The sequence below is a fragment of the Protomyctophum bolini genome (genome assembly GCF_963924005.1).
Source record: "Protomyctophum bolini genome assembly, chromosome: 20".
Classification (NCBI taxonomy): Eukaryota; Metazoa; Chordata; class Actinopteri; order Myctophiformes; family Myctophidae; genus Protomyctophum; species Protomyctophum bolini.
Window position 1 is genome coordinate 19,279,478 of NC_137881.1, and position 27,831 is coordinate 19,307,308.

Here is a 27,831-nt window from a genome sequence, read left to right on the forward strand (position 1 = left end):
ATCTATGTCAACTGGGCCTTATCCACCCACACTATGCTTTTTTTCAATTCAGACAGGAATACATGATCCTCTTCTTTAAATGTGTCACCCTGCATAAGGGTGTATGTCTCAGCAACTGATTCCTTTTTTTTCAGTTATCGTTTCTTCGGGGGAAAACTCTTGAAGAGCATGGCTATCGTCAAGGTCTGGTCTACACACACTGCTCTCCAAACATTCTGCTGCCTTGATACCAATTACCAAAACGGACCCTGGTGTGCGCCTGTGCGGCACAGCGGCAGCTTCTCCCTGTCTCCCTGGCAACAGAAAGTGTCCAATCCCAGCGCGACCATCCCTCCAGACTATTATGGGCTGTAAACGGCTATAGTGATTGGCCTAATGTGGTACTGCAAGGCCCGCCTCGGACTCTATACTAAATCCATTGGGTGAAATCATAGGTCAATCACTGGACCCGGAAGACAGTGTGCGCTTTGTAAACTTGTGTCGCTGTTGTTTGATAGACTACATTGTGAAATAAAGTAAAAACATATCTGAGAACTGAATTGACCGTCTATCTACCACGGGAATATATAGCATACAAAAGAGAAATGCCAAGTAAGAAATACTGAGTGAGTAATCCTGTAAATCTGAAAAACATGGACGTGATTGTGTTGTAAAAAAGGGCGCATTGGCATTGTGCTTATTATATAAATAGCAATGCAACGGTCTCTTTAACGTACGGTACATTCCCGACGACTAGACTACAGATCATAACGCTACATACATCGATTGCAATTTATTGTTTTCATTTATTAAGACAGACGGAATGAAAACAGTAAGGTTTTGTTGATATTCCACCTACCCTTTGAACAGCAGGTGTCGTGGTTCCGCAGATTAATTTATTAACAGTACAAAGAATTACAAATGAGTAAATGAGGAATGTTTATGCAATTTCAGCTAAACAATGAATATATCAGTAATTTCTTTGTATATTCCAGTTATTTGTCGTATATGCCCTGTGCATTTTATTATTACCAAGCAAACAGAAATGTATTCTTTATTGATATGTTCCAATGTGCCATGCCAACACAATTAAATCGTTAATCGCAATTATTTGTGATAATTGCATTAATTCGTCAACTTAAATTTGTAATGGTGACAGGCCTAGAGCTACGCTCACAGATGGCACCATGGGTACCTCTGAAGGAGCTGAGGGTCTCCTTGGTGGACTTCATGAAGACTCCTGGAGGCCTGCCAGGAGCCCTGAAGGAGGAGGAAGAGGACTGGGAGGAGGCGCTACGAGGTAATTATGGCTGTGGTGAAGTTTAGTTTCAGTCAGAGCCATAGAGTAAGACAGAGTTACGACAACTCTGTTCACTTCATGGGGCCAGTCCAATGGCGGCTCTTCTACATAGCATTACATTTAGATTTGTATTATCGTGAGAACGATGGCTTCCATTATCGCATTGCCACTTTTCAGGAATAGAAAGACTGCCGTTTCTATTAGCTTGGATTCCCCATCGATGATGTCACTGGTGGACAGGTTTCCCTCCTATGACACACAGACAGACCAAGTAGTCCCAGCGCCGCCAGCGTCAAGGATGAACTGGAGTCACCAGTGAGATCCCCACAGACTCACGGGAGCAACGGCGGCATCCAGATAGTGTCTGTGAGCACGGTCTCACCAGGCTGGGGCGAGCTGGAGCTTCAGCTCGAGTCGTACCAGGAAGAGCCAGAGCAGGACGCGGACGTGGAGGACAGCCGCTTGGTAAATGTCCTTGCCTACACAGGCCTACCAGACACAAAAACACAATGGGCACAACCGCCATTTTGGAAAGAACTTTGGCCCCTTCCTGACTTTCTTCACAGGTGTTACCGGCCGATAGTAATGAAGGCTGTGTTGTTCCGTTCTGGTCAAAGAGAGTCGGGGTACTGCTACTGTGCGTGTTGGCTCACTGGAAACACTCTAATACACCAGTGGGTCTCTAAGTGTCTTTGAGTGGGTTCCAAATGGCCCTGTATGGGTGTCGTGTGTAACTCTGAGAGCGTACAAATGGAACCTTGGGGGTCCTTGAAAATAAAAGGTTTGTGAACCACTGCACACTAAATGGCACAGAGCCTTAATTAGTATCATCGGTAACACCCGTGAAGGAAGTAGGGAAGCGTTATTCTGTGACTCCTGCCCGTGGTCCCCTAAAAAAACATGTGGAAATATTTTCCAATGGGGTGTCCGCGCAGCCGAATACATAATCAAATTGAGGATCCATAACAAACATTGTTTAAAAACTCTTGTCGTCTTAACCTCTCACAGGAGCGTAGCGCCACACAGCACTCGCATGTGGAACTGGGAGGCAGGGTGACATCAGAGAGCCATCTCACAGCACCTCCAGGTGAGGCAGTTGATTCATACTGTGTGTATGTACTGACTATACATGTTTACACTCGTGTGCTACATATCGTCAGTGTAGGGCAGGAAAACTGTCCGAGTTCATAATTTAAGAAGAGAGAGACGCTGATAAACAGCTAAAAGACACACATCCCAGACCCACTGCGCTGGGTTCTGGATCCAAAAAGTTAAAACGGTATATATTGTAACGTTTAGCACCCTGAGCTGGAGTCGAACTCCAACTCAGTAGACAAGGCAAGCAACAAGCCGCGCCAAGAGAGCTAGCTCCCTTGGAGGAGCAAGTTACGGACGGGTCTTTGTGCAGGGTCGTTACAATATGAATACAAATCCGTATTGTTGATTTTGTCGATTAAAACCACGTCAGAAAATGTTTGTCGACTAACTTACTGGACAAAACTAAGCTACGAATTGATGACTAAAATGACTATACTTTTTTGTCTGCTTTTGCTTTTAACTGTGTTTTGTGTCAACTGTTTTTAACTTGTTGTACAGCGACCTTGAGTGCCCTGAAAGGTGCCTTATAAATAAAATGTATTATTATTATTATTATTATTATTATTAATAAAAACCAGACTAAAATGTTCTAAAAGACAAGTTATTTTAGATTTGGTTGTGCTCTGGTAGGTGAGGTTCTGTATTTGCTTTTTCTACCAGAGGAGTTGTACCTTTGCGATTCTCGGATGTTCGATCTGGGCGCAAACGCAGAACGGCGTACTTCGGACGACGACGTGGAAGTGGAAACGCGGGAGCAGAGCAGTGGATCGGAATGGGGCGGTGGCTCTGGGGCAGAGGAGGACAGCCTGCATGGACAAAAGCCAGGTCAAGAGAATTTACCCATTTAAACCCTCTGTGTTATTCATTGTAACCACTTCAACCACCCCCGTCTCTCCAGCTCTTTACGATGTTCGGGTCTGAATACCATTTTCTTTTTTTGTCAAAAGCTGGAGAGAGTGAGAGACCAATCTCACTGAACAACAATTCTATAGCAAGAATTATGGATTGTGGAGCTTTCACTTTTTAACCAAACGTTATTTATTTTCTTTCTTTTACAGAAAAAATATAATTTTCCTTTCGTCACTTTCATCTGGCAAGGCTGGCATCCCTATAATTCGGGCAAGCATGCAGGCTCTATTACCTCAATGTTAAAAATGTCAGCACTTGAGCAGGAAACTGGGTTAAAATCCGGGGTAGAAGAGGAAAGTTACATAGTGCTGCTCTAAGAGGTTAAGTGTGAGAACTAATGATTTAGAAGACATTTTGTTGAATCGGCCTCAGTTCTTAATGAAACTGAAACATTTACCTCGAACTCTCTCTCTTTCTCTCTCTTATACATTTAGGTTCTGGACCCCAGTGTAAAGTAACCAAGAAGAAGAAGAACCGCGAGAGGTCTCACCGATGCGTCCAGTGCGACAAGAGTTTCTTCACGTCGCAGCACCTGAAGCAGCACGGAGTCACGCACCAGGCCGAGAGACCCTACCACTGCGAGGAGTGTGGCAGGAGCTTCGCCAGAGAGATCAGCGTGAGGCAACACCAGCTGACGCACACCAGAGAGAAGCCGTACCAGTGCGACCAGTGCGGCAAGAAATGCGCCCGCAAACAAGAACTCAAGGTCCACCAGCTGAGCCACTCGGACGCGAGGCCGTACGCGTGCGACAGCTGCGAGAGGTGCTTCAAACACCCGGCGAAGCTGAAGCTGCACCTCCGGGTGCACACCGGGGAGAAACCCTACGAGTGCAAGCAGTGTGGTAAGCGCTTCTCTCTGGCCGAGAGCCTCGAGATCCACCGGCACACCCACACCGGGGAGAAACCCTTCCAATGCATGCTGTGCCCCAAGAGCTTCGGCGACAGGAGCAACCTGAGGACGCACCAGAGCGTGCACACGGGAGAGAAGCGTTTCAGCTGCAGCTTCTGCAAGAAAGAGTTCAGGCTCCTGCAGCACATGCGGAACCATGAGCTCGTCCACACAGGGGCCAAACCCAACCAGTGCGACGAGTGTGGGCGGACGTTCGCCGCGGCGAGGTCCTTGGAAAATCACAAGGCGAAGCATGATCAGCCGGCGATCGGTGAGAAGGAGACTCCGTATCCGTGTCGCGAGTGCGGGAAATACTTCAGTTCGCGTTGCACACTGGACAAACACCAGGTCGTCCACTCGGGAGAGAAGCCTTACAAGTGTGACACCTGCGGGAAGCGGTTCAACGACAAGAGCAACCTCACCAAACACGTGAGGATTCACACGGGGGAGAAGCCGTTTAAGTGCGAAGACTGCGGAAGAGCTTTCAGGCTTCGCCAACACCTGACCGATCACGGGCGGACCCATAAGAAAGACAGCTTGTCACATTCAGTCTCTGACGGCGTCAGTGTGGAAGCTGAGGGGGAAAAGCATCATAATGAAAATGTTTGAGAACGACTGACTGATCAGAGGACGGACTGCACACATGCTTTTCATCACTGGTATGACCTATTTTATATTGTGGACACAGACAAGTCCAACTTTTCGGACAGACAAGCTGCCTTCTTCAGGGTAGCTACCCTGAAGAAGGCAGTTTGTCTGTCCCCCAATGAAACAATGACAAAGCATGGATTTAAAAGATTCAATGGAGGGGCAGATCTAATGGAGGAGGGAAGCCTAGGGGCTGCGACAGAAGCCGTGGTCCACTGGGAGCCTCATTATGGTCGTCGGGACATCTAATAACCCCAAGTCGGGCCGCTCAAATGATATGATAAATATATTATTTAAACAGGCAGGCAAAGTAAGTGACAAATAAACCCTCTTCTATCTTGAATCCTTTTGCCAGCATTCTTGTGAGAACAACAAAGGGTTGTCTGTTGTTGTCTGTTGGATTGTATCATTTATGTTGTTCTGTAAAAGTGGTGGTATTAGGGATAGGGCAGACTGACTGATGATCTGATCCCAATGTAGAGGGAATTACATCAGTCTAAACGGGATGCTATGAGGGCATGAATAACGATTTCTGCAGAGCCGTAGAAGAGTCGTGACACGCTTTGATCTCTGCCTTAAGGCCTATTCATAGTCTGGATTTTCGGTGGTGAGCTGACCACCGCGATGGTTTGCTCTTCACCGCGGCTCGTGACGTCATGTTGTAGTTCGGTGGTGTAGTTTTTTTTACTATTTTGAAAAACCTTTTTTTATATTTCAAATAGCCGATCTACAAGCTCACAATGTGTTGATGTAGATCGGCTATGCGAAGTATCCTATTGTTCTGAACATAAGACTAAACACGGGGTATATAATTGGGGACTATGAAGATGCGGCAAATGACATGGATCTATTGGCAATAAGCCAATAGAATGTAATCCACCGCCTCTCCATCAAGGGTAACTGCCTATGATTCTGTCTAACTCGACGGTTTTCAAAACATGTTTATACCATTATAATGAAACAAAAAAGCAAAGGCACAAAAGTTAAGTGAGAAATATTTAAATTAATTTAATCAGTAATATTTACATAACAAAAGCCATTCCAACAGAGTAAAATATAACATGATTGGGAGAAATACATTTTCAAAGCTGTTGGGAACCACTTTTTGGCCAGTATTTTTTATTGAACCAAAAAAGGTTATTGAAATGCATTTCCACTGTATGTTGTTAAAAAGTAGTTTATGAAAAAAATAACATCCCTTTAAACTTAGTGTACCTATATTAAGGTAAGAGTAAATAGAAACAGGAACCTTTCTCAGATTCCATAGACTCTAGAATCATCACCAAATAGAAAAACATGAATCCGTGTTTAAAGAATAGTGCATCTTTGGTAGAGGTTTGGGTGTAATCTTGTCTTGGTGCAACTTCAAATACTGGCAAGATATCTTATGTCAATATAATTCGCTCTGTTGATTAGCAATCTAATCTATGATCCAAAATAGTCTCCTCATTGAGTTACAGTACATTGCAAGGTAAATCAGCTGTTTTCACACACACTTGCACAAAGGGAATTCTGACAATGTGTAAAATTACTAAACATGTTTCAGCATTTCATTGTTTTACAATGACTGATAAAATGTATTATTGCCATACTATCGGTCAAGAAGCATAATATCTACTAGATCATACAAAACAATAGCTAAATTAATGAGGGTGAGATTTGTAGGCCATTTAACACAAACTAAACACCGACCTGCATTTGTAATTTTAAACATTCTCAATATCTACTTTGTCACACTTTTCACAATGTTAACAGATTTGAACCGGAAACGGATAAGAAGGCGTTGCGTCACCTTCATATGCATTCCCAGTTCAAATTGTCTTTGTTCCCCAACCCGTACATGTGTTATTTTTACCTTTATCATGAATTGAATACCCAGGACCTGAATGGAAACAAGACTGCGAGGACTTTTTTTCGTGATCCCTTTGTTTGACTGTACCCTGTACTGATTACATTTCTGCCAATAAAGTATTCAATCAATCAATCCGCTGCTGAGCCAATCACAAGAAGCTATTGAGAAACTGACCTGGGAAAAGTCACCTCATGGAGAGGGGAAAAAAGAAAGGAAAAAAAAGTCCTGCAATAATAATATTGAAGATACCTCACCGATAGTGTAGTTACATTGTGACAAGGTCATTAATTACACAAGCTAAAACTCTACCAAAGACGGGTGGTGTTTTAAGGAGCTGGGATCGCACTCACATGCCCTTCAATGGATCAGGATACGTCATCTATACCATGTGAATCAACGTCATCGCTGTCGGGCAGAAACCTAGTAATCTCCACATTTCAATGTAATTAATGGCCTACTTTGAAGTACAGGAGTGTTGCGCAAAAGTAGTGAAAATAGCCGACCTACAGTACAACGCGTTGTGAGCTTGTGGAGCTGCTATACAATAGCTAATATTTTAAACATTTTGAACGTGAATGTGTTTTCGTAAATATGGAACCAATGAAAAGTATTAACCCCATTCAGGACGGGAACCCCTTTGTGTTTTAAGCATGTTATACTTTAGCTATTGAAAAAGCTTGTAGATCTATTTTTAGAAAAATTGTGAAAAATGTGGCGCAAATCTTTGAATATATATTCTTTCAGAGCGAATGTCTTTAACTCTTTAAATCTTTGCTACTGGGGGGGTCCCTGTAACAACATATTTTCAGATGGCGGCCAATTACTATATAATGTTTGGGGTCATTCACATGAAATAGTTTGAGAACCACTTAGAAACATTTGGAAGACACTTTAGTAGACTCTGGTCTGTCCTAAATGGGTTTAAGAGATTGTGACTACATCATAAATACATTGGATCCATTGGAACACAGGTTATTTTTTTCCTCCTGAATAGTAATGGTTTTGGACATGCAGGGTTTCCACCAGACAGCGACGATGTTGCGTTATCCCCAAAGAAATGCCCTTATAAGGCAACACAAGTTATAACTCCACTTGAACCAAAAGATATAGCATATATCAACTCAAACCAAAAAACAAACTTTTTTTAAAATCTCAAAACCTTTCATTTTTATAAAACTGTCAAATTGTACACTAAATAAAATTATATTTTACAACAATAGCACTTTAGACAGTAAAATAGGCTTTGCTTGAGGTAATTACATCATTATGGTACAAAGTCAAAAATAAAATAGATTTTTGTCTGTTATTTTCCCCTGAAGGGAAAAAAAGCACAACCACTCGGCCAACGGAAAGTGTTTTTTACAATGTCAGTTTACATTTCCTGACTTTTACTGATATTCAAAATAAAAGGGCAATTTTTCAGGGGGAGTTTAAAATGATCAGAGTAATGTTTGCGAATAGGAAACTAAACAATAGAGGGAGTTACAGTAGGATTTTTTTGGGCAGAAACTTCTAAATTATTTTGTAAAATGAACGCTCTACTTGATCATACATACTTGACTAAAGCATCAAAGGTAGCAGATCCACAAGCGACTTGTCAATCTGCTACTTTTGAATTTGAATCCTAAAAACTGTTTTGGACATTGGAGATTTCCACCCGACAGAGACGATTTGTGGAATAGTTGATAGAAAACCCGCCTGATTTCCAAACTGCTACAAACCGGCAAAACACGTTTTCCCTATAATATCTTCATACCAAAAAGAGATGATTTGTCAATTACGGTACATTTCAAGTTTCAAATTGACTGCTATTGCTTTTGAACTGCGTTAATTTTGCCTCGTCAAGCCCTGTTGGGGGAACGTTTCCCACTGATGTCTTCCCGCTAGCCCTTCCTCGTGAAAGTCACAACAACATTACGCTTAACGGTCTGGCAGAACGGCACCCATTTCTGGGAAGGCACGTGGAAAGTGGGTCTTCTGGGAACACCCAGGTTTGTGCACCATGTCATGTATGCAGTAAGCATTTAATTGGCTCACAGAACTATTTTAGTTCGTCGTTTATTTTCTGTGGATGTGTAAAGTCCCTGGGGACTGCAACTGTGATTAAGGGTATATAAAATAAAGTTGACTCGAAATGTGTGCCATGCCAAAGTGTCTGTACATACCCATTGGAAGGATGGTGTGAAAGTGGGTACCATTCTAACACTCAAAAGGCTGAATTATATTTGGTTACGTCTCAATAAATCCTAAAAGCTTGAGTTCCATTTGGTTGTGTGCCGTGTTTGGTGACACACCACCACTCAGCAATGAATAAATTACCCTGTCTTACACACCGGACTGAAGCCTAGGTTTCCATCCCTTTTTTTTTACCCGCCACTGTTCCAATGCCACAACATGGTTCCACATCACTAACAGTACACATGACAAGAACCTTCAAATCACATCAGACACGGTTGACTTGTTGTGTATGTCATGGACACCAGTGCAACCCCTCCACGGACGGAACCATTTAAAACGCGGACCGAGACTGACGTTTTGGATACAAAAATGTCCATCTGAGAAGGTGGAGGATCTTCTCAGATGAACCAAGGCACAAAACTGGACCGGACCTTATCTCACAACGACAGAGCCAGCAAGAATCGAATGGCTGATATGTTGGTGGAGAAAGGGGACAAAGCGCAAGGAGCACTTTTATGACAGACGTAGCCCGTTGACAGAAACTCGTCCTTTTCATACGGGTATTAATGTTTCAAACCACTTGGGGGTGGAACGGGAGTGCAGCATCGATCACAGCAGGATTATTATTATTTTTTTTTAAGTCACACATTTTTTTAAATTCAGCCATAGCTGAATCTGTAAATCAGCAAATTATAACACTGGCCAAGAGCAACAAAGAAATGGTGCAATTAGTTTGGTAATAGTTTGTTCGTACATTTAGCAATGGTTTCAGGCATTTAGGTTGGTTGAATACACCAAAGATCTTTTATTATCTTATAATAACGTCAGTTCAATGAACTTCACTGAGCAACACACAACGCACCAGGGACCTGATAATTTTCTCAGACTTATTTTCAGGACCCCAGCCCAAAGGCTGTGCGATTTGAAATGCTTTTCTATGCAGCTGTATGCGGCAGGTCTGTATCGCGTGCCAAGGAGTAAGGAATAGGATAGCTGAACTGGCTGAATGAGTTAAGATGAGGGCAAGCCCACACGCACGACAAATCTTTTTCAGAGCTAAACATTATGACTGGCGTTCATTTCAGTCTTGGGGTAGAGACACCGAATTTCATTGGTGGGACAGCAGAGTTGGCACTTTAAACTCTTTAGAGATGATATGTTTCTCAACCTCATTCAATGTCCCCATAGCCTCCCCAGCCACGTAATGTTTCCCTTTTCCCCCCACTTAAAGACAGGAGAGTTGTCAGCAAATAGTTCCACCCCACTGTTCTGTGATGTGGAGACCAGCTCCACCCAGCATGAAACAGCGTAGCCAAACGCACCATATCTCTCTCACGTGAGTGATTAACTTCTGTTTAACAGAGATGTGAGCAATTACATTATGCGCGCCATCAGAATTTTGCGTGTGAGAAAAGATGAATCTTGGTGTGGACACACTGGTACACGTAGGGACAGAGAATCATTTGTAGTTTGTTTTGAGAACCGAACAATTTAAATAATGCACAACAGGCCACGGATAGACTGGGCTGCTTACTTATAATTACAATTACATATAATTATTCTGGGGGTCCTTGACATGAAAATGTTTTGAGAACGACTGACATAGAAACATGGGTTCAGTAAACTGTCAGGATATAGAAGGCATTTGTGGAGTCGTCCTCAGTTCTAAATGGGTTAACACCAATTTTCTCTTGTGGGGGTCCCTGGTCCAAAATATTTTCAGATAGGGCTGGGGGGGGGGGGGGGGGGGGGGGCATGACAATGTTTGAGAACCACTGCTCTGAACTCTCCCTGGGTGTGCAACGGTGCAGCAGCTATGCTTCAGGAGGGTCAGAAGTGGGGCTTGTAGGCTAGCGTGAGGTTTATATGTGGCGAGCAGCTCCTGAATCCTGCAGGTTATCATAGATGGAGGATTAGAGCTGAGAACAGAAGATGGGATGTCTTCATTAAGGCCTTTCTTAGATGCGATATAATTTATTCTTTCGTTAGGAGGAGGAAAAGTGAGTTCTCTGCATCTGATTGGCTGAGGCGGAGGGAGGAAGCACTCGTTTGTTTGCGTCACGAGATAATCGATTTTGTCTGGCACGGCTCACCAACTCGGACGGCTCGACGCGTGCGGCCACCGGGCCATTCGCCAGAGCATCGCTCGCGCAGCCAGCGTTGTTGGCACGGCCTGCCTTGCTGAGGCAGCAAAACCCAAGCGCTTCCCCTTCACTTTCCCCTCCTAGGGAAAAAAATAAACAACAGCTTTGTGGATGAAGATTTGTGGCTGTAGAAAGATTCATGTGGCAAAGGCTGTACTGTGACATATTGCATAATAAAAATGACCATTATAGCTGGTGTTCACAAGCTAACCTATATCATTATCAAACATTATTACTATTCCTTGTTATCCACAATTATTACTATGTACAAAAGCGCAAGTTTTGTTTTCTTTCCCGTCAGTATATGCGCGTGTGTGTCAGTGAGAAAACGAGTGTGTGTGTGTGTGTGTGTGTGTGTGTGTGTGAGAAGCGTAAACAGAAAGGTGTGCGTTCAGAAGGGGGTCTGCAGGTGCGTGTACTGCTGCGAGGGCGTGGCGGGCGAGGGTGCGTTGGGTACGGAGCTGTTGGACAGGCGAGACGACGGGGTGGAGTCCGACAGCTGGAGCTCCTCCAGCTTCTTCAGATACTCGTCCCGCAGGGCCAACAGCTCCTTGTAGCGCTGCTCCACCGGACTCTGCTGCTGCACGCATGCACACGCACGTGCACACACACACACACACACACACACACACACCCAGCAAGCATGGTAAAATCAAGGTAATACATCAAAAGGTGTTCATTTCGTCGACTAAACTAAGCTATGATGACAACAAATAAAAACACGATAATATAAATATACAAATAACAAGAGATCCAGTAGAACAACAAAATACTTTTTTTTGCGTGGCTGTGCGTGACATTGAAGGGATACAGCATCACAATAATTTTAACAACTTTATCCATATATGTTGGGCTATTCAAAAATAGCAGATCTACAAACTCACACACACAAAAACAACCAGTCTTGTGATCACGTATGACTGTCAGTCCACAATAGAGTTGGCCTACACTAGCAATAGTTTTAATCTTTTCTTATTTCATCCTTTTACTGAAATGCATTATGTTTTTGTATGCTGTCCTCTCATGCAGGGGCGTATGCACACCTGGTCCTACCTGGGCCTGGTATTTCTAAACTCGGCCCAGCCGAAGAATAGTGGGTGGGGTGTATTATGTTTTATCAACTGGCTGTGTGAGCAGCGGAGCGGAGACTGTCAAGACACTGTGGGCACGTTCGGAAATACCGCACCAGAGTGCACTCGCGAGGTGGGCCGTGTGTGTGTAGGCAGATAGGATTGGCTAATTTGGCTGTCAATCAAACAGCCGGGCACGCTAGTTTAGTGAACGCCCACCAATAACAAAACAACACATTGAACAGACACAGCACAAGTTAGCGTTAGCAAAGTTAGAGAAAATTGTGGAGAAACATGGAGGTGAAACTAAGACCACGGCAAAGAAAAGGGAATGCAGTTACAACAACAAGGACTGGGAAAGTATTTATTTGTGGGTGAAGCCAGTGCAAGACTCAACAAACTTTTGCTGCTGCTCAAAAGGAGGCTGCCTTCACTTTGTGTTGATCATCGTATGGAACCAAAACAAGATTCCAACACAGATAAGGTAAACCTCATTCACCGCCACCAGGGGGTGCCAAAAGGCTCAGACCGCCACTATATATTTTTTATTTTATTTTAATTTAAAAAGTTAAAAAGGCGTTAAACACGTCGTTGGCAGTCCAGGACATCATGAAAAAGAAGTTAAATAAGTCCTTGGCAGTCATTGAGGTAACAGCAGCTGAAATAACTAGTGTTTATACCACACAGTGCAACACGTTGGATCCTTATTGGTTATTAATTTCTTCACACTCAATCTTGGTTGGTTGGTTGGTTGGTGTGTTGGCCAGTTGTATTGGTTGGTGTGTTGTCCAGTTATATTGGTTGGTGTGTTGTGCAGTTGTATTGGTTGGCTGGTCGGTTGGTTGAATTGTCCAGTAAAAAATGACTATTAATTGAATGAATTAGTTTAAAAATTCCGTTCATTCAGTGTGCCCAGGCAGATATGCCCAGGCCAAGGTAATAATTAATTCCTGCATACGCCACTGCTCTCATGTCTTGCAATGTTTTGTTTAGTGTTCAATGCCCGGGGACTACGGATGGAAAATAGCATATATGCTCTGTCCCGTCTAAATAAACAAATAAACAAATACATAACCACAGTCACACACGCACACACACACACACCAACCGTTTGTCGTATGCGTGGGTTCCAGCGGATGTAGTAAGTCACCCAGAGCTCTAGGTGGCGCATGCTGGCCACAGGGTAGAGGACGCGGCCAGACTCCGGCGTGTAGAAGGGATTCAGGAAGCTCTCGCTGGTGCTGTTCACCAGAGACCACAACGAGACCGTCTTTGATCTCACCTCCTAGAGAGAGAGAGAGAGAGAGAGAGAGAGAGAGAGAGAGAGTGTTGATTTCGTCGACTGATACTATGACGAAAAATGTTCGTCGACTATTTTTTTTCAAAACTAAATGGAAACTAAATGAAAACTGAGCTATGATGACTAAAACTAAGACTAAATATATTGACAATTTTGACAATCAGGCATCAAGGCCGGCCAAAATACATTTTAGTCGACTAAATAAACTGTAGATTTAGTCAACTAAAACATTCCAGGTGACTAAAATGTGACTAAAACTAATTTAAAACTATTAAAGAGACTATGATCTAAAACTAAAATCTAAATTTGCTGTCAAAATCAACACTGGGTGAATCAGAGAGAAGCATTTTTATGCAGGACTAAAAAGGGCTTTGGATTTGGTGTGCAATGAAATTGAAAACAAAGTTGTGGTGGGGGAAATTCATATAAGAGTCATTGTAGTGTTGATTAATTTAATATACTTGTCAATAGGCCTGTCAAAAAAAATCGATTCGAGTTAGAATCGCGATTCTAATGCTGTCCGATTCAGAATCGATTCTCATTTTCCAAAAATCTTTTTTTTTCCACAAATGTACCTGTGCATGCAATCTATTATGGCCTGGGTTTCTGCATAGTGCATTTACTACCAGCTAAGCTAAGCCTGCCAATTGTATTTATTTTACACCTGTTTTAATACTAATGTATTGTTCTGGTATTGAGTGAGAAGAGATTTTGTAACTTTTGTACTGGTTCAAATTTGTGCAAGCTAAATACATGTTCTTACTCTTGGATTTAACCTTTGTGTGTTTAAATCATTCAGTTGATAAAACCTTTACAATCATACAAGCTTTTTACTAAATGTACTCTGCTTTCATGCCAGAAGACTGGAGTAGATCATGCTAAAATTCTATTTAATTGTTTTTAATAAAATAAAATAAACTGCTTTAGAATCGAAAAAAATCTTTTTTGAATCGAGAATCGGAAAAATCGAAAAGATCGTTTTTGAATCGAATCGTCAACCGAAGAATCGGAATCGAATCGAATCGTGGGACACCTAAAGATTCGCAGCCCTACTTGTCAATCTCTTAATGTTGGGTAGCTTGCTACTCTGCAGGGAGTCCAGAGATCATCATCTGTTATTCCCTGGACCCTGACAAACAAACCCCTCACAACAGCTGATTCACACGCCAACCTATTTACAAAATGTTGACTGTACATGTGGAGTTAGGAAAACAAGCCCATGGAAGGATTGACCATCTGTTTTTTTATGTACATCTGAGAAAATATAAAGATTTTTGTGACATTTGTATTGGGGGGGGTTTCTCTACTTGCCCCCACCGTGATGACACGGTGGGGGCGGCAGTGGCTCAATGGGTAGAATGGGTTATAACTCCCATTATAAAGTGAAAACAAAATAAAAGACTATAAAAGTGTATAAAAATAATAAGAGTGTGTGTGAGTGTGTGTGTGTGTGTGTGTGTGTGTGTGTGTGTGTTACAGTACCTGTTGTTCTCGTACGCTCTCACAGTTGTAGAGGAAGGTGCCAAAGCGACAGCTGTAAAGGTGTTCCAGAATGGTCACTAGGAGGCGCTCATTGAACTCAAATGCTGTGGGGAACTGCGTGACAACAAAGCAAGAACACACAGAGAAGACCGTTAAGAAAATGGAGGACATTTAAACCATTGACCACTGATTTAAACAGCCTCACAGTACTCGCATTTTATTGCTGCGTTGGGCAGGAACCTCTTATCTGTATATTCTAACATTTCTTTCGCCAATTAACGCACCTGCTTGATCATGCTAGATGTTTTGAGATTGTCGATATACTACTACTACTATTTTATTCCTGAAAAGTAACAGTTTTGGACATACTTTAGTATCTCAGTATTTCCATGATTTATTGCAAATATTGTACGTTTTTACAATTGTTTTCACGTCAAGGACCATTATTTATTCAGCATCTGAGCCACGGACCACCATTTGATGAGGTGTAGCCTCTCAGACCCAAAACGTAGAATATTCTGTTGTCGTTGGATAAGATTTTGTCTGCACAGGCAAACGTTGATCAAAATAACAATTCTTCTACATTATTTAACTGTGTAACTGGTTTCATTTTACACTCTACATTATACTCTATACAGATCTACAGTATAGGGGTCCATGTGGTTACCAACTCTCCATCATTTAGCTGGGGGACCACCTGGAACCCCCTAAAGGTCCACTGGTGGTCCCCGGACCACTATTGGTTGAAACTGGCAATAATTTACAATTTAAAAAAACAAAAAACAAACATGAAAAGTTAAAATATGGAGATAAAAGGTTTCTGCCCCGACAGCACCGATATGTACTCTTATCCTACCTGTCTACTCATTTGCCAGACACAGTCGATGAACTGAACGAAGATGGGAGACCTCTCCTGGTCCGCATGGTTCTTATCGCCATGACCTATCCTCTGAGCACATGCAGACACACACACACGCACACACACACACACACACAATGAACAGCATTATTAATTAATTATTATCATCAGCTCTTTATAATTAGTATTATATGAATATAAATGTTCTTACAGAGGTGAACTTGTGTCCAAAGCTGATCCATTCCTTCTCAATCAGCACCTAGAAAAACACACGGCTTAGAAATCTAATTTACACTGTTTAGAAACAATAACACCCACACACAATGTTAAGAACAATACCCGCATAATGCCTAAAATAGGGAGGTTAATACGGGACCTGTTTTACTACAAAAATACCAAACTACCAAATTGTCAAATAATATAAGAAATAGACATTTTCTTTTTTCTTTTTGCAATACTAGACAAAATGTAATGCCTCAACTCCTACAATTCCAAGTGCTTGTCAGGGTGAGGTGTCCCAGGGTGACCCCCCACTGTCACAGACTGAAGATGTTGAGAACAACTTGGCTGTAGTGTGTAGGATCCACTGACCTGGAAGCCCCGTAGAGTGCGGTAGTGGCTGTCCAGCATCAGCATGGCCAGAGACGTGAGCTGGGCGGTTCGATCCCAGCCGTCGCTGCAGTGGACGATGACCGAGTTACCAGAGGAGATCTTATCCGCTACCTGGATGGCTCCTGACAACACCAGCTATGAAACAAATATATAATAATAATATAAGACTTCAATGCACATAAATAAATGCGTGTAATGCTCTGACAACACCAACTATAGTTGGTGTTGAAGACGTAACAATAAATCACACGCGCGCGCACAGTCACACACACACTGAACTATATACCTTGATGTGTTCCAGCCAGTGCGTAGACTCCAGACTGGACAGCCAATGGGACTCTTCCACGTTGGGATAGACAATGTCCTTGAGTTTCTTCAGGGACTCTCTCATCACATGAATGTTGTGGATGTCCAGGAAAAGCAGCTCTGCGTTCTGATACTCGTCTCCCTCGTAGCCTCCTCCTGTAGCCTGGGGGGGGGACAAGATATGGATTGAAGCACAAACGCCAAATCTCAACCACTGAAATAATGTTTTGCTGTGTGTGTGAAACAGTGCAAAATATTTTCTTTTACACTTCTCCTCCAACCTCATCTCATCTCCCCATTGGTTCTCAATGTGGGGCTAGTTAAATAAGTGGTTCCCAAACCTTTTAGCTCAAGACCCAAAAGAGAAATTAGACATTTGCATGGGACAAATGTCCCATGCTACTACTTAATACGTATGATGCCCCAGGACGTGTCCACATGTCTTTAGGCCCTTTTTAATGATATAAAACGTTGAGAAAACAATTGGCAGCCTTGCTCGTCCGCCCCGGAGCCGTTTTGCTGCGCACTCACGTCCTGGTTTACGGGACGTCAATCTTCCTAATTTATATTATCGCATTGCTGAAAATAGTTTAAAAACGTACCTGAGGGACCTTTGGAATAGCGGCACTGGCACATGATTTGGGCTCACACTGAAATGATTGGTACAACACGCCCCCGAGGCGCTGCTAGAGTCCAGACCGTCTCCAATTGGGTGGCTGTTTCCAGAATGTATAATAATAACGTGCATCCTTAAAACTGCTTTATAAATAAGATTTTATAAATAAATTGATAGAGATGGCCGTCATTATTCTTATTTACGCGAATTTAGAAGTTAATTCCGTCCAGTCTCTCTCCTTTCTCGTGCACGCTAAAACATAATGAGCCGAGTTGATACGTGAACGTACGCAACTCGTGGCTGTGTAAAATTATATCAATTCACAAATCGCATGTCTCTCTCTCTCACTCTCTGCCCCTCTCTCTCGTGCACTTAAAAAAACCAAACAAGCGAGATATAAGGAATACCAGTTAGGCTTTAGCTATTTTTCAATAGCATAACATAATGCTTAAAACACCAAAAGGGGTTCCCACCCAAAATGGGTTAAATGGTGTAGGCGTGTCACCTTGTTGGCCACAGCGTTGACGTTGGGCCGCGCGTCGTAGATGGTCAGCTTGGCGGTGCTGTTGGCCTCTCGCACCAGGTCCAGGTAGCGCTCGTCGTCCTTGTTCCGCTTGCCGGACATGCCGACCAGCGGCTGGCTGCACCGCGCGATCACCGCCTGGTTCTCTCTGTGGATCCACGACAACACCTGCACACACACACACAGCTTTGGATCACTATACTTGTGAGGACATTTTAGGACAGCGATTTTATTGTACGCATTGCGCGCTTGTACAGTGAGCGAGGTTTTCAATGTAATGACCCCCAGGATGCAGGGATGGTCTTTTAGATGAGAGTCCCAGGGACATTTTATGAGTCCCACTTCAACTACGTTAGGAGTCATATTTTGCCATTTTTACAAATTGCAGCATTTAACTCCCATTTTATTTTATATGGTTAAAATATAAGTCGTTGTTTTATTGCATCCCTTAACTATAAACTGCGTTTTGGGATGTAAAATGCACCCAACTAAGTGTAAATCAAATCAACACAGCACTATATATAAATATAGCTTTTTGAACAAACTTAGGTCATGATTTAGAACGCATTTTTAGAATCGGCCTTAGGTCTAAATCATAGACTGTAAAAAATATGGACAAAGCGTTCTCCGGGCCTTATATTGGCTGGCTCCGTTTGGGCCCAGCTGGCCATTGGCTGGCCCAGACAACGAGGCGGGACTTCCCCCCTTCTTCTTCGTTGGTTTTTATTTTGACTGAATGGGGGGTGACTCCAGATCATAGACTGTAACGGTAGCCAACATGTTCAGACCAGAACTGATCTTAATAACGGCAAGTATGAGTCACCTGTATTTGTCTGCTCATACTTAGATTCAGTTCTACTAGATCTCTTATCCACTAGTCCCTCCATAACATTTTAGTGTAGTTTTTACTAATATTACAGCCGCCGAATTATTAATATTTTCTGTGTCAATTATGACTGACAATATCGCTGAGACAGTTTATTTTTGGACAACAATATGAGACTATTTAAAAATGTAACTTCTGCGACCCAACCATAGACTGTAAAAAATACAGTCTGTACTAGTACCCAGCCCAGGGCATGAGCGAGTGACGTCAGGACTTTTGGTACAGATTTCACTCCGCTGTAGTGTTGACATAATGAAGTGACATTATTCCTATAAAACAAACGTTTGTTAACTTTCACTATTGTTTTCTCTCTTTTCTGTCCTCTCGCTTGTTTTCTTTCTTTTGCTCTCGTTTGGTTGATTTTCTCTCTACTCACGCTCTGTAATAACTTCATGTCAGTACAGTACAGTACAGTACAGTACAGTACAGTACAGTACAGTACAGTACAGTACAGTACAGCACCACTCACTTCAGACGGGTCTGTTTTTTTGTTGTTGATATTTTAGTCATATTCATGACCAAAAACATGTGGTCTCACTTCCTTCATGGACTCCAAAGTCACACCTCCATGCAGCCTCCCCCTCTCCACAAGGAGGGTGAAGTGCACTAAAGCATTATGGGCATTGTAGGAATTCAGCAATCCAGTCAAACCCTAGTCAATCACACAATTTTAACGAAATCAAGCCAGTTTGAGAAGCAGCGATTGAGTGACTCACGGGGATGCGACATCGTGACCTGAAGGTGCCCACCCTCTTCAGGTCCTCCTCGGTGGCTTTGAAGGGGACCGCCAGGATGGTGGGATAGGTGTCACACAGCTCGTACTTCTCGTTAATGAAGGTGATCCTCCACTTGTCGTTGGGTAAGCCCTGCAGGAGACAATGGGAATGGCGTTGCTTTCGGGGGGGGGGGAAACCATGTCTAGCCCAAAAGCGTCACTTTTCATGAAATGGAAAAAAAAAAAAGACGTGTTCCATTGGATCCAATGCGGTTGATAAAATAAAGTGTTAAATAGCTCTATTATCTGATAGTAATCATTGCCCTTATCATCATACATCAATCACAATTGGCCTCACTTTTTATCCTCCGGTTCAATCCGGACTTCTCTGTCCTCATTTTTTTATCCTCAATATGTGCATTGCTCAGCCAATCAACACCGCTACACCAAACATTAAGCTGAGAAATGGGTACCGTCTCCTGATTGGCCGAAGTGGCCACACACCTGAAAACGAATTTTCTGTTTATTAAAGAGCTGGAGAGATGGGGGAGACTCCTGCTACTGAACAAACTCTATAGCATACTATCTATAGAGTACTATCAGAATATAGTGATTTAACTTTTTAACAAAAAAAAAACCTTTCTTTCATAATTTATGGAATTTATTTGATTTGATTTTTTATTAATTTATTATTAATTTATTAAATTCTTCTGGGCAAAAACTTTTTTTTTAATTATTATTTTATTATTTTTCATTAATGAACATTGTGAATTTTTGGGCATTTAAAAAAAGAAATCTTTTGAAATAATAATTAAAAACAAAAAAGCATAGAGCATATTTACCCATGAACCATAAAGATGGGCCAAAACTTGGGTCCCACCACTGTTTGGGAAATAGTGGAACAGGGCTCTGTGAGTGGTGTGGATTCTCACCTGTCTTCTGTACTCCTCCATGGGTTTGTAGACACTCCATCCATTCTCTTCATTTTTCTCCTGGCTCAGATATGCAAACAGATTCTACGGACACATGGACACAAGGTTCAGACACAAACACAACGTTTAGTTTTAAAAACGTTGAAGACCCCCAGCTGTACACCCAAATCCATGGGTTATTATAGCAGGGTTCTCAACCTTTTTGACCTCCCGGGAATGCTTTGGCCATGTCTCTGCCACTTCATAACTGTCTCATTTGATGGCTTCTTAAACTATGCACCGTCTGCACGCACATATCTGTTATTACATCTGATGCTATTTTTACCGCCTCCTTCCACTGCTATTTTTTTAATGTCACCTGCAAACCTGTGATGTGATCATAACCAGTTCTTGTTAAAACAATAGCCAATCCGGAACCATTGGTTCTCAAAGTGGGGCTCGGGGACCCCAGGGGTCCATGGGATAGGATTACAGGGGGTCGCCAGAAAAAGAAAATTAATACAGCATCACAATCTGCTATACAAAAACAGCAGATCTACAAACTCACAGACACCAGCTCGCAGCACGGAACAAAGTGACACGCTGTGAGCACGTATCGTATAGGAGCTTGTACATCTGTTTATTTATTTTTTTACATAAGATTCTGGGGCGATCCCTGGCACAACACATTTTCAGATGTTGGCAGAGGAAGTGTAGCGCCCAGGATTACATTAGAGAATTCTTTTTGGAAAACACACTCGTACACTACATACACTCACCAGGCCATGTGAGACAGGGAAGGCGTATCTGAAGAGGATGTCAAAGATGTCTCTCCTGCTGTGTCCTTCCTGCTTCAACGCAAACCTCAGATTCCTCATGTCCTGATGATGAATCACACAGAAAACATTATAACTATCAAAAATGAAACTACTTTAGTTCATCCATAGCAATTTAGTAAGTGTTCCATGTTGGACCTTCTGTAAATCCTATGTGATGTCATGCATCCTTTCACCATAAATGTTTGACGTGCAACCTGGGCAAAATAGTGAAAAAAAAGGCAAATATGTTTAGGGATAAGGGGTGGCAAGACAAGATAGGGCCCTGTGACACTGAAACTACATGGAAATGTGCCATCAGAAATATCACCAACACACACACACACACACACACACACACACACACACACCTTGCAGGTGATGTCCAGGCCGTATGCGTTCTCTCCTCTACTGGAAGCTCCGCCCATCTTCTCCACACGACAGATGGCGCCCAGCGGTACGTCCAGCGTCACCGCGACGTCCTGGGGAAAAACGGCAAGAAATCACGTCGACCCATCACACTACTACTGTGACACTGTCACACAAAAGCCTCAATAGTAACAGTTTTGGACATATATATCGACCGAGACGATATACCATTACATGGTGAAAAACAAACCCATTCACACATTGTGTATACTATTACATAGTGAAAAACAATGAATGGTAGCCTCTGTTGCTTTGCATCTTCAATGCCACTGGCTTCCATTGAAAATGAATAAGAGCCTGGTAAAGTTAATGGTAGACTCTAGACTGTAGCTTTGTATCTTCATTATGTCGCAAATTCACAGGGTGTCACCATCTCTTGGCATACTTTGTGCCTGACACGCAAAAGACAACTTCAACTTCCAAGTTCATACGCCGGAAGCCCCGCCTTTCTAGACTCTCTGCCTTAGGTCGTGAGCTGGCTTTTCTATCCGCAGATGATGAGTAAGGCTGAGAACGAGGCTGTGATTGATTGGTGATTAGAAGATCTGTGATGAACCCATTTAGACCGAGTGCCGCAGAGACATTGCTTTCCCTTGAGTGTGTGTGTGTGTGTGTGTGTGTCTTACTGCGTCTGAACTCTTGAAATACAGTCTGTAGTTGGTGATGAATACTTTTCCTTTGAGCGCTCCACTGAATGGGCACATGTAGATGATGTCTTTATCTACAGGGGAACGAAAGACAATGTATTCATTAAATGATCGATTATTTCGAATATTTCTTAAATATTAAACATGTTCCTTATAATAATCATATTCAATGGATGACTTCACGCTCACCTATGACTCTCTCCTCTCCTGGCAGCAGAGCTACATCTGCTAACGGCTCCATCTTCAAAGACTCTCTGGATGTCTGCGCACGCACGCACACGCACACACACACACGCACAAAATGATACTCTACGACACAAGAGAGGGCTTCAAGGGACCAAAATGTATTCAAGTTTTTTTTGTGTGTAATTAAACTCATTTTCAGTGTTGTCGAGTAATACAATATCATATAAAAAAAAGAAAACATCACAAATCACAATACATCAGAAGATCAATAAAAGGTGTACATGTGAATTACATAGGTTACAAATAAAAGCTAAGACAAATTTCAAAACTATCTAAAAACAGTTACATATTGTGGGGATCTGTATGCTCACCAAGGTTTTAAAACGACTCAGGGGTACCAATGTATTTTTAATGTAGTTTGCAGGCCACAGAAGCCAAAAGCAGATCTACCAAGTTCAGAATTAACTTTTGGTACCTTGAATTTGGGGAAATGACTTTATCTGGTGTGGTAGGGTTCAGACTAGTCCCATTTCAGAAATGATGAGATGTATTTAGGACAATCTCCAAGCATGCCTTTATACAACTTACAAGAACAGGTGCCAATGCAGTTGTCGTCTCTCTGTCAAAATGATGGACCAGAACCCTAATAATGGGCCAGTGGAATTCATTCTGAGATGCTGTTGGTTCAGACTTTTATTTTTTAAGAAATCTGCCAAATTCCCGTAATTCCGGCCAGGTCTTGCTAAGCACAAACCTAATTTACACTGGAGTTGTATGGGGATTGGGGATTACTGTGCGTGCGTGCATGCGTATGTGCACTTACATTGGAGCTGTTGGTGTCTGTTAGAGTGGAGTTGTAGATGGAGATTGGGGAGGCCATCACTCAACCACTGGAGTTGCTCCTACAGATAACACAACCAATTTGTTCATTAACTGCAATCCAGGCAAAGGTTTAAATAATGGTGATTTGGGTTGGGGTTTTTTTTTACCCCTTTTCTCCCCAATTTATGTCATTTCTGTGTGTTGTTGTCACTGCTGTTATGTATCCCACTGACTTACGTCACCTGCCAGTGAGGAGCCCCCACGGCTCTACAAGCTTCAAACGCTTGTAGATCAGCTATTTCTGCAATTTAGATTTTTTAACCCATTTAGACCTGAGGACGATTCTATAAAAGTCTAAATCGTGACAGTTTGTCTGAAAAACCTATGTTTCTATGTCAGGCCGTTCTCAAACATTTACATGTCAACCGACCCCCATCTGAAAATATGTTGTTCCAGTGACCACCCAGAAGCAAAGTTTTGAGTTTAAAACGTTTTTCAAAAATAGCAGACCTACAAGCTCGTAGATCTGCTATTTTTCAATAGCTAAAGTATAAGAATGCTTAAAACTGCAAAACACCAAAAGGGGTTCCCACCCAGAATGTCAGAAATGTCTTTACATATTTAACTTATTCTGTCATATCTAACCCGTGCAATTTTCTATTGCTGGAAAGCCTAAAAGGCAAAGAGTTTTCATTCACATGACTGTTCCAAATGTTCAATGCCAAAAACGCAATTAAACAGCACCCATGCAGCACGTGAGTCTGAGGTGAACTCACAATCACACATCAATGTTTCATTGTAGTCTGTGCGTCCGTGCGGTATATTTGATTTTGGTGTCAATGGGTGCCTATCTTCAACAGCTGTATATCTGGTGCTAAAATGCCAGCAATGCTGCATGCTTTTACTAACATTCCAGACTTCCCAGCAATCAAACGGTGGGACGCAAGTGCAGACACAGAGCAGCATGACATTGAGAGAGACTGCAACTGTCATCACAATACAATACATGTGTACCGTGTGTGTGCGACTGGTCGGGGTCGGGGACATGCTTTGGATAAATACAATGTAAAAATCACACCCGTGTGAAGTGAGGGGTGCTAATATATTAAAGTCTAACTCATGTTGATTAGGTGATGTAAAACAAACGGTGCCAACACAAACATTAAACACCAACAATAAAGAGACAATATGACGTAAATGACACATTGTGATGTAGATTTTCCCTTAATTGTCAATGCGTTTACAAAAACAAACATTGAACTAAAGACAAACATTAAACCTGTGTATAGGAGGGGCTGGCGCCACTCAAAAATACATAGTCAATAAATCAATACCCCCCCGGGCCCCAATATTGGCCTCTGAGATGTAGTGGAGTAGAACTAAAAGCATTGAATGTTGGATATACTCTAGTAAGATTGAAGTACCTCAAAATTGCACTTAAGTACAGTACTTAGTTACTTTCCACGACTGACTCTATCCTCTGTGGCTGGCGCTTTTGAGTTTCGAGTGCCCTCATATTTCATTGATAAACTATGCACCTTGATATCTGTCATTACATCTGATGCTATTTTTACTATGCTATGATGCTATTTTTACCACGCATCTGATGCTTTTATCAAGCACCTTAATATGTATAGTGGGTATGCAGTGCACAATTGCACATGACATCATCCTCATACCCGGACGTTATGTGGGAACATCTACTGAGTGGCAAAAACAAACCGACTTTCTTGCCTTGACAGGCCATACATCCAAACAGAAAAGTCCTATCTGATTGACAGCCCATACATCCAAACAGAAAAGTCCTATATCTGATTGACAGCCCATACATCCAAACAGAAAAGTCCTATCTGATTGACAGCGCGTACATCCAAACAGAAAAGTCCTATCTGATTGACAGCCCATACATCCAAACAGAAAAGTCCTATCTGATTGACAGCCCATACATCCAAACAGAGAAGTCCTATCTGATTGACAGCCCATACATCCAAACAGAAAAGTCCTATCTGATTGACAGCCCATACATCCTAACAGAAAAGTCCTATCTGATTGACAGCCCATACATCCAAACAGAGAAGTCCTATCTGATTGACAGCCCATACATCCAAACAGAAAAGTCCTATCTGATTGACAGCCCATACATCCAAACAGAGAAGTCCTATCTGATTGACAGCCCATACATCCTAACAGAAAAGTCCTATCTGATTGCATTAAATGACGTTAAACTCACTTTGCCACCGTGCATGCTGCGCATATAGCCTCGAATCTCGATGTGTTTCATATACATAAGGAATACTATATAACGTTGATATCAGAGAGCAACAGACAGTTAATTATTGATAAGTTATTGAAACAATCAATTGAAAAGGCAGGGTAAGTTATGTGTTTTTTGTTAAAATGGTAAAGCACTATAAGCTGATAGTTATCAGGATCACTATAGAATCCCCATCTCTTTAGTAATGAGATTCTAGACTCCTACAGCAGACATTTAGCAGAAATGTGGTGGATTGCCAATATCAGCTAATCAGAGAGAGTACCCATTTATCAGCTTCAATTGCATAGGCCAGTGTTCCAGCTTCGGTTATTTTGTCTGCTCATGTCTTGTGGCATCACTTTTGATTTCACTTGTGTAATCTGTGCGCTGTGTGTGTGTGTGTGTGTGTGTGTGTGTGTGTGTGTGTGTGTGTGTGTGTGTGTGTGTGTGTGTGTGTTGTCTATTGGATACACAATTGGTATCCCTGACCTGAAAATGCATCTTCTGTTTCATAAAAGAGCTGGAGGTACATGGAGACTCCCGTTACTGAGCAAGCACTGACACAAAGAAATGAGCAGACGAAATTGGAACTGAACACTATATGACATGAAGCTGACAAATGGGTACTCTAGTCTCTTCTGATTGGCTGAAATGTTGCAACCTAACTCAAACTGTATGTTCTGGTTATTAAAGAGCTGGATAGACCCGTTACTGAACTATAAATAATTAGTAATTATAAATGTACAACAACATTCATTTCAAGTGATGAACACCACATTAATGCATTACTAACCACTAACCACTGTCTACATAATGAGTTTGGTACAGTAAGTATAGTCTATTTTTGTCCCAACAGTTTTTCATTTTGAATGCAGTACTTTTACTTGTAACACAGAGCGGTATTGATACTTTGGCTTTAGCACAATTTTAATGCATGACGTTTACGTAAAGTTGTAACAGAGTATTTATTAATAATTTATTCTGCACTGTGTACTTTTACTCAAGTACATATATCTGAGTATCTCTTCTCTTCCACCACTGACATGTCACAACTCCAAAAGCGACACCATGGAATTAATTCTGGTTCAGGAAAAATAAGCATTAGTCCATCCAAAGGGACGCCATGAGCTATGACGAGAGTATCCATTCCATACTGTACTTATGTATAAAACAGTCCTCAGTACTTTTCCCCACCAAGGCATTTGTTTTTCTTTATTTTATTTATATTTTTTCACAATTTGAAAATGCAAAAGCACCCCAGAGACAAGTACTTAAACTAAATAAAGATACTGTACTTGGTAACTAGAGGTAACGCATATACATGACTGATGATATGATCATTCATAGCCCCAGCAACACCAGGAAATATACAGTATAACCAAAGGCCTCAAAATGGACACAGCCTTTTCAAAGCGCTCTTTACAGCTCCATAAATACTTGTAACGCGTGTAACGCGCCACGCAGCCACTCCACGGACCCCGCGCGTGTTTTTATGCTCGGCATTGTGTCGGTAAATACTTTTACTCACCCGCAAAAAGACGCGAATTTCTTCCAGAGTCCCCGAAATTAAATTTCTCACTCAGTTTGTTTCCCCTCCGTGCGCCCGTAGGAAGAACAACTCCATACCGGACAGGTCACGTGTTGGCACGTCAGCGCGCCGATTGGCTGGCGGACCGCAAGGTTTGTTGGGAGGTGTAGTCTTCCCATATATGAAGGCTTGGCTCTGGAACTCCATAACGGAGTCACGTGTGAGCACGTCACGGCTCCGATTGGCTGGTGGCCACGGAGCAGTAATTTATAAACTGTATACTATATTATTATTATTATTATTATTATTATTATTATTATTATTATTATTATTATTATAATCATCATCATAACACATTGTATAATTACCTTTATTGCATGTTGTGTTGTTTTATTTCAATACTATTTAAATACTAATAATATTAGTAGAATATTTTCATATATTTACTGTATGTATGTAGGCTAAGCCTTTAAATGTTCAGATGAATTGAAAATGGAGGACCCTGATGTAAGCAAGTGCTTTTCTGGTTTCATCCTCGATCGTACCATATTCTACATACTGAATACAAATTTAATTTGATCAATTTGATCAATTTGATCAATTTGATCAATTGATCAATTGATCAATCAATCATAATCGTTTGTATTATTTGCGACCGTATAGCGCAGATTACTATGAAAACCTGCAAATCCGTCAATCCGTCAGTCGGTCACGCCTCCATATAATGGTTATCAGTCGATCACGCCTCGTGACATCACGCCTCGTGACACATCACATCATATGGCCGATTGGCCGTCAGTCCAGAGTCGTAACACGCTCCATATATGGCCGTATATGAAGATCACAACACTGACCTTATCAAACCCTGGATAG

The 27,831-nt window shown here is 42.0% G+C and overlaps 2 protein-coding genes across 4 annotated transcripts; one reads left to right on the top strand and one right to left on the bottom strand.

The window, feature by feature from the left end:
* The first annotated feature begins 474 nt into the window (after positions 1–474).
* LOC308335669 (uncharacterized protein) lies at positions 475–7,813 on the top strand. Of its 3 annotated transcripts, none has more exons than XM_080792788.1 (6): positions 475–591; positions 1,139–1,279; positions 1,484–1,744; positions 2,288–2,366; positions 3,038–3,202; positions 3,721–7,813. In XM_080792788.1, the coding sequence occupies exons 5-6, from the start codon at positions 3,064–3,066 to the stop codon at positions 4,782–4,784; spliced, it is 1,203 nt and encodes a 400-aa protein (XP_080648914.1). In that variant the 5' UTR covers positions 475–591; positions 1,139–1,279; positions 1,484–1,744; positions 2,288–2,366; positions 3,038–3,063; the 3' UTR covers positions 4,785–7,813. The 3 variants fall into 3 exon arrangements, with proteins under 3 accessions (XP_080648914.1, XP_080648913.1, XP_080648915.1); XM_080792787.1 differs by having other exon boundaries at positions 490–605; XM_080792789.1 differs by lacking the exon at positions 475–591 and having other exon boundaries at positions 1,266–1,279; positions 1,457–1,744.
* mtm1 (myotubularin 1) lies at positions 7,563–27,053 on the bottom strand. The gene is made up of 16 exons (XM_080792786.1): positions 26,959–27,053; positions 23,178–23,256; positions 22,358–22,430; positions 22,148–22,242; positions 21,464–21,574; positions 21,057–21,158; positions 20,299–20,382; positions 19,368–19,517; positions 17,748–17,933; positions 16,607–16,789; positions 16,300–16,455; positions 15,920–15,967; positions 15,706–15,798; positions 14,850–14,963; positions 13,176–13,352; positions 7,563–11,577 (listed from the first exon to the last, which is right to left on the bottom strand). The coding sequence occupies exons 2-16, from the start codon at positions 23,232–23,234 to the stop codon at positions 11,389–11,391; spliced, it is 1,818 nt and encodes a 605-aa protein (XP_080648912.1). The 5' UTR covers positions 23,235–23,256; positions 26,959–27,053; the 3' UTR covers positions 7,563–11,388.
* Positions 27,054–27,831: the final 778 nt, after the last annotated feature.